The sequence below is a fragment of the Anthonomus grandis genome, unplaced genomic scaffold, assembly GCF_022605725.1.
Source record: "Anthonomus grandis grandis unplaced genomic scaffold, icAntGran1.3 ctg00000699.1, whole genome shotgun sequence".
NCBI classification, from domain to species: domain Eukaryota; kingdom Metazoa; phylum Arthropoda; class Insecta; order Coleoptera; family Curculionidae; genus Anthonomus; species Anthonomus grandis.
The window spans coordinates 6,478-13,839 of NW_026088576.1; the positions used below are offsets into that span (position 1 = coordinate 6,478).

Genomic DNA, 7,362 nt, shown 5'->3' on the forward strand with positions numbered 1-7,362 from the left:
GTAGATACAAAAAACACAAATTGTTACCAGTACAAAGGTTTGAAATGAACTATACGCGCGTTTATTTTCGTCGTTTCTAAGTAGATGGCCAACTGTGTTATCTATAAATTTTGTTTATATTCTGCATTCCTTACAAATTTCTTAGTGGAATGTCTATAAATAAATTATATATTGCTGTCGTGATGAACAATCAAATAATAAAGTATTTTTTTAAAATCGTTTCTAATTAGTTGGCCACCACTGTATATAAACTTGAATGCATTAAACACTAAAGTTCTTTAAGTAAGCTTCATAAAACGTCAGTTCCTTTTATATTAAGGTTTCCTATTTTAAATAAATGAAATGTTATTAAACTCACCCGTTGGCAGCGGTAGCCTGATCCTTAACATTCAGAACCTGAGCGAATTCGGCACTGGTAGCACCTCTGGCACCCTGGTAAGTCATAGAAAGGGCGGCATGTGCACTTATAGGGGAGAAAAAGATGTTTTCCTGAGGCTTCGCGTCTGCGGCCAAAACGCTGTGTAATTTCTGAGTGAAATGGCTGTTTCCTTGCACCACATCTTGAAGGGCCGTGCTCGCCATGTTCGGTGTTATAATTGTCAAAAGTAAGGGAAGGAGGAGTAAAAGACCTGAAAAGAACATTGTTAGTTTGTGAGATCCAAACTTCTGTAGCATAAATCTTCCACGTCTATTTAATAAATTCAATTAAATATTTTTAAAATGATTGAATCTGGAAGTTGGGGGTCATATATCATACCAAACAGCATACCGTTAAGCTTTGTTTTGTAGTGGAATTTAAGTCCTTGCAGTGGTTTCAAAATGATTGAGAATTCAGATCGAAATTAATTACTTTTAAATTAAATAATTAAAATATCAGCCATCAGTAGGTAATTAGCTTGAACAATAAGTAATAAACTCATAAGTTTAACAATTACTAATAAAAAAGAAAGAAACCATTCAATTTTTTTAATATTATTAATTAAAAAAATTGAATTAGTAAAAAAACAAAGGTAAAATAATTTATGAAAACCAATAACTTTTTTTATCAACATGCCTTATCAAGTTTATTAATTTGAATTTTGATTATTGCTATTTCCCAATTAAGGTTTTATTTCCTATTCAAAACGTGGGAAGAAATTAATCAACATTTTTGCTGGTTTTTCATTGCTAAAACATTTAACTTATGATGATAGATAATGAACTCATTTTAACTGCAATTATTAAATGATGTCCAATATAAATAAATACATTTTTCAGATAATCATTAAGAGAATATTGGTCAGTAATGACCCTTGTCGAACAGACCGAATGGGTTAAACACCCTTTTATAGTGATTTTAACATAATATTTGTTATTACTTCATATTTACTACAATTTAAAATAGCTCTGTTTTGCAGTACTTGCAACTTATTTATATCTGTTTTGTTTCTAAAATAAAGCGGTGACCCACAGTAATTAAAATGTGGTTTTATTATGCTATTAAAAATTAATTTCTTTATTTGTATTGACATACTCAAAATAATAATTTAAATTTAACTGCCTATAGAATATAAATCCGAGGAAAGTCAGTTTGCGAACAATTTATGGTTATTATTAAAATCTGTTGAGGCACAGCCTTAAGAGGTAGTATGGAATGACACCTTAATTTACCAAATATTTAATAGACTAGTGGCGAATTAATTAAGAGGCATACCTTAGCACTTAAAAAGTTGTGACCACTTCTGTATGCAAATACTTTGAAAAATTAAGAGCAACTGAAATTATCAACAGGCTCGGAAACTGACAAAAACTTACAAAAATAAATAAAAGGGGCGTATACAACTACTACTACTACTAATAAAACATAATATTCGATTACCAGTCTCTGATAGAGGACACGTTCTGGGAAAAGGGGCGCCTAACACCCAACACTTTGGCTTCATAAAACTCTTATGTTGGACAGGATTGCAGTGCTATATAAAAAATCGATCGATCGTTTGTTGTTACAGAACGGTACGCCTAAACAATCATAATTTCTCCAAATATCAGTGGGATGATGTCATTGCTGTTTTTGGTTTTATTTGTAATGTATAAAATTTGACAACAAAATAAAGGATTTCTAACCTCAAAAACGAACCTAACCTCTAAATAGTGACGGATCGGTTTTGTGGTTATGTTTGTTGGTTTATATTTTATATAATGTTTATTTAGGCCTTTTGAATTTTAATATTATTTGTATATCCTCCTAGCCTAATAAAAAGTGTGGCTCTAACATAATCATACCATCTCAAGGCATTAAAAAAGTCAACTTAATAAAATTAGATTGTTTTTTTAGCACACACATAACAGAAATGAAAATAGGACTTAGGAGACTGAGCATGACACCAACCACAAATAAACATTCCTGGTTGTTTTCTAGAGACAATATGCCTGTAGCAGCCATAAATGCCATAAAGAGCTTAATTTTTCTTAATGGAAACATTGTAGTATGGTACAGAAATTGTGTTTGATCCAAGCACTTTAAACTATTAAAGATTCTCTCTTATTTCCGAGTGGAATTTTACTTTACTTAGGAGACATCGCTTAAGCACATGTTAGGATTTGGAGAAGAAGGTCATAATTAAGGCAACAAGAAAAGGGAGCATGAGCTGTTGGTAGATAAGTAACTTGTAGCTTGAAACAAGAACTAATAAAAATTCATAATTTAACAATTCCCAATAAATAAAAGAAAAATCAGAAAAAAATACAATAATTAAGTAGTATAATCACAAAGGACATAATATAAATAGTCTGCGATGATATGTGCTGATTATGTGTCTGATACATAATAAAGGGGTCATTTGCGCAGACAACATCTCAGATCACAACTTGGTTTTCTGTGAGCTACATTAAAAACAGGGTACCCATAGTTTTTTTTTTTTGAAAACACTTCATATATTAAAGCAATTATCTGGTTACAAAATTGATTTTTTTTTTACATTTTTTTTTTTCTTAATACATATTTATAATATTGCCTATTTCATAAACTTAATAAACACACAAGTCCAATATATGAATAAACTTCTAAGCAATGCTTATATTAGCATTGGTACCGAAGTTACATTTAAAAGAAATATGTTATTGTAACAATGTGGCCATAGAATTACATATTAGCAACTTTGTTAATAGTGTAAGGATTGCTTAACCATTCTAATAAATTTATAATAAGAAACTTCTTGTTTTATTTCATAAGACAGATCATTATAGGTTTGTGTCGCTGCGTTGATTGGGTTTCTAAGGGCAATGTTTGTTCTAGCACTACTTAGTCGAATATTGTTGTTTCTTAGATTATGTGCATGTATTTCACTAGAATAAACAATAGTGTAATTTGATTTTTGTAGCTTATTAATTATTTTAAATATTAATTTTGCTTGTTCTATTTTAAGTATGTGACTAATTGAGTGGATTTTCAATATTTCAAATATGTCCCCCACATGCATAAAATAATCAAGATTAAATAAAATCTTGAGTCCTTTACTCTGCAAAATTTCAACTCTTTGAAAATTGTACTTACAACAGGTTCCCCACACTGGAATTAGGTACCGCAAGTTTGAAAGAAAGTAAGCATTATATATTTTTTTATATTTTTTATATTTTATATATTTTTTTTATCAGTTCCTAAACTAATTGAGTACAGGTGCTTTAAAAATTTTAATAACCAACTTTTTTTGCAGGATTTATATTTACTACCATGGGATAGCATTTTATATTAAAATAATATCGATAGTAAGCTAGTAATTTTTAATAATTTAATTCGAACACTTTTTAATAAACATGCTCCTTTTAGAAAAGCAAGAATTACTAAACCTAAAGCTCCTTGGCTAACATCTGAGATACTTCTTTTCCAAAAACAACGCAATGAGGCATTAAGGACATTCAAGGCAACAAGGGATATACAAGATTGGGCGAATTATAAGTTTCTGAGAAATCATACTCTGACTACAATTAGAAGAGAAAAAAAGAAGCACCTTAATTTGTTTTGTAACGAAAAAAATAAAAGTCAGCTTTGGTCGTCATTAAAAAAGTTTAACATTTATAGAGATAAAAATAATACCAATATTCCGGAACACCTGTCTGATTCAAATCAAATTAACATCTTTTTTTCTTAATTTCTTCAAAATTCTGCGAATTGTGATGAACAAATTCAGTGTTATAATAATGGTGTATTTGATAATAGCCTGCATTTCACACTTAATCTTGCAACTGTTGAAGATGTAAGTAGAATTTTAAATAGTATTAAGTCTAATGCGACTGGTGTGGATCAGATTTCATCAAAAATGTTAAGGTATTGTAGCCCCTTTATTGATCAGTACATATGCCACATAATAAATTGTTGTATAGAAGCTCATTATTTCCCTGATCAATGGAAAATTTCGATTGGTAAACCCTTATCAAAAGTTGCTAGCCCAGAAAATTATAACGACTTGCGCGTTATAAGTATACTTCCAGTACTTTCAAAAATATTTGAAAAGGTACTTTACCATCAGATGGTTTGTTATTTTATTGATAATGACGTTATTCCGGCTACGCAATGTGGCTTTAGGGAGAACTTTGGTACCTCTGTAGCTTTACTAAACGTAGTGGATGATTTAATGGACGCTATTGATAAGCAACAGATTGCTGTTCTTGTGCTTTTAGATTTCTCTAAGGCGTTCGATACAATAAATCATGCCCTTTTACTAGCTAAGCTTAAATATTATGGCTTTTCAATGGAGTCTATACAGTTAATTGAGTCTTATTTGAATAATAGATTTCAGACAATATTTATAAATAATTCTTATTCTAATCAGGCTCACATTTTGTCTGGAGTGTCCCAGGGTTCTGTCCTGGGACCTCTGCTTTTCCTTGTATATACAGCAGACATTCTTAAGTCCTTAAAAGTTTGTAAGGTGCAAGCGTTTGCTGATGATACGCAGATATATACAACTTTCAAACCTGATAATCTTAAAGAAGCGGAGATTGGTATAAACAATGACTTGAATATAACAAATCCATTATCTAAAAAACACAATTTAAAATTAAATTCTTCAAAGTCTTGTTTTATGGTTTGTGGAGATACACATAAAATTACAAATATTAAAAGTGTAATAAATGTTCATGTGGAGGGCTCTAAGCTTTCGGCTGTTGAAACTGCCAAAAATTTAGGCATTGTGATGGACAGTAAGTTGAGATTCAGGGAGCATGTTAAAAAAATTGTTCAAAAATCGTTTGCAGCTTTAAAACTCTTATATAGTAATAGAGATATTCTTAATCTAAGTCTTAAACGCAGCCTATGTGAGGCCATGGTGCTCTCTAATTTTAACTACTGTGATTATGTTTTCGATTTTTGCTTAGATAATGATTGTAAATTCAGAATGCCTGTATCAGATTGGTTTATGGCTTACGTAAGTATGATCATATTTCGCAATATTTTAAAACAATTAACTGGCTTAAAATGGACAATCGTAGAATTCTTCATTTTTCCACTTTTTTTGATAAAAATCATTAGCAGCCCAAAGGCACCTGCGACTATAAGGAATAGATTGTTGTTTAGAGCAAATGTACACGGGGTAAATGTTAGAGCTAGAGATAAGTTAACCATGCCGGTCCATAGGAGTGCTATGTTTCAGCGATCGTTTTCTTACAATGCTGTTCAGTGCTACAATAAAATACCTGCAGAATTTGTTGACCTTCGTGTAGATAAATTTAGGAGGAAATATAAAATTGTTCTTATGAATATTCAAAACAATTTTCTTACTGTTTAATATGTATCAAATTTGCTGTTTTTTATAGAAGAAGAAAACTTTTTTTGTGTTATATTATAATTGGGAATATTTCTTTACATATAACATGTTGTTTTATATACTTCAAATACACCCTGATCTGGTTCAGTGGAGTAGCTATATAAAACTAGGTACTTTGTTTTTTTTTTATATATCAAGTTTGTAATGAATTTGAATAAAAGACATTTATTATTATTATTATTATATTTGTAACAATTCCAGTAACATACAGGTGGGTCAGCAAAGTATTTTATCAGTAAGTTCACTTAATGGATATAACATTAAGAACTGTGAATATATTGACAAACTGAGATGTTGAATGCATTTTATTTTTAGATAATATAACTCCTTAACTTGATTAAATCTCTTCTGAGAATAGAATTACCAAGGAGGGTTCGAGGGTGTCAGCAATTCCTCTATTCTAGTGTAAAAGAGATTAAAATATTCTAAAAGATGCCTTTAAGTTAGCTCTTATTATATTTGATCCTCGGAGGCCTAATGCATTTGCAGTCATCATTCAACGATTCCGGAAGATCATTGATAAATAATATGAATAAAAGGGAAGTGCAGTGGGACCTTTAAGGACCTCCAGATATTACACAAGGATTTGATTCTTTCATCTTTATTTGGCTTAAAGAACTTACAATTTCACCCTGTTAAAAGCCTTGGCAAACTCAGTGTAGGTAGCATAGAAGAGCTTTCTTAAATGTAGCAAGTTTCTCTTTAGGTATATTCTTTATATTCATAATTCATATACTTAAAATGCATATTATTAACTTACCCATGTTATAAACTCTTATCAAAAGAAACGCCCGAATTATTTATAATAATCGATAACTACACGCTCTTTAGACTAACCGAAATCCAAAAGTGCACTCCATTATATACTTGTATAAAAATCGTAAAACGAAAATAATATAATGGGTGATAAAAATCCTTCAATGTTGATCGTTAGCGGTTAGTAATTCTTATTATTGTGTTATGAGGGAGCTCTTATCAGCTCGAGCAACTATGACTGATTTTTATATAAGGAAAAAAATACGCAGTTTAGAATGCCAATTTGCTGACCCTTGCTTAGATAACACCAGTGGCGTAATACGGAATACAATTTAATTTAAATTAAATCCCAATTTGGATGTTCACTTGTGCGAAATATGTGTCCAATAGAATTAAGTAAGCAATTTGGGTGATCTTGTAGGTTTGATAAGTTGAATAAAATTCCAGTATTACATAGTGGCATTTGAATTTTTAATCAATTTCCAGAAACAATAGACAAATAAAATATGATTAATTTTTTTTTTAAAGGTCATAACCGAATTACTCAATTTCATTATATAAGTAACAATGTATAATAAATTTGTGTATAATTAATGTAGGCTGTTGTAGTGTAAGTAGAATTGACATTGTTCAAGGTCTAAACCTCAGAGGCCTCAGAGGTGAACTAATTAAATCTTCATCTTCAGATCTTCTATCAGCACAGTAGAAGATCATTAATTATGTAATTTCTCAGTCAAGTTTGATGCTTCCTTCTCCTCGGTCATCTCGACTTAACGAGGCGAACATTTCAGAAATTTTCAATTGA

The 7,362-nt window shown here is 30.4% G+C and overlaps 1 protein-coding gene across 1 annotated transcript; it reads right to left on the minus strand.

Moving 5' to 3' along the window:
- Positions 1 to 336: 336 nt before the first annotated feature.
- On the minus strand, positions 337 to 6,743 carry LOC126749760 (serpin B10-like). Its single transcript, XM_050459455.1, has 2 exons — positions 6,562 to 6,743; positions 337 to 629 (listed from the first exon to the last, which is right to left on the minus strand). Exons 1-2 carry the CDS (start codon positions 6,563 to 6,565, stop codon positions 355 to 357), a joined length of 279 nt encoding a protein of 92 aa, XP_050315412.1. The 5' UTR covers positions 6,566 to 6,743; the 3' UTR covers positions 337 to 354.
- Positions 6,744 to 7,362: the final 619 nt, after the last annotated feature.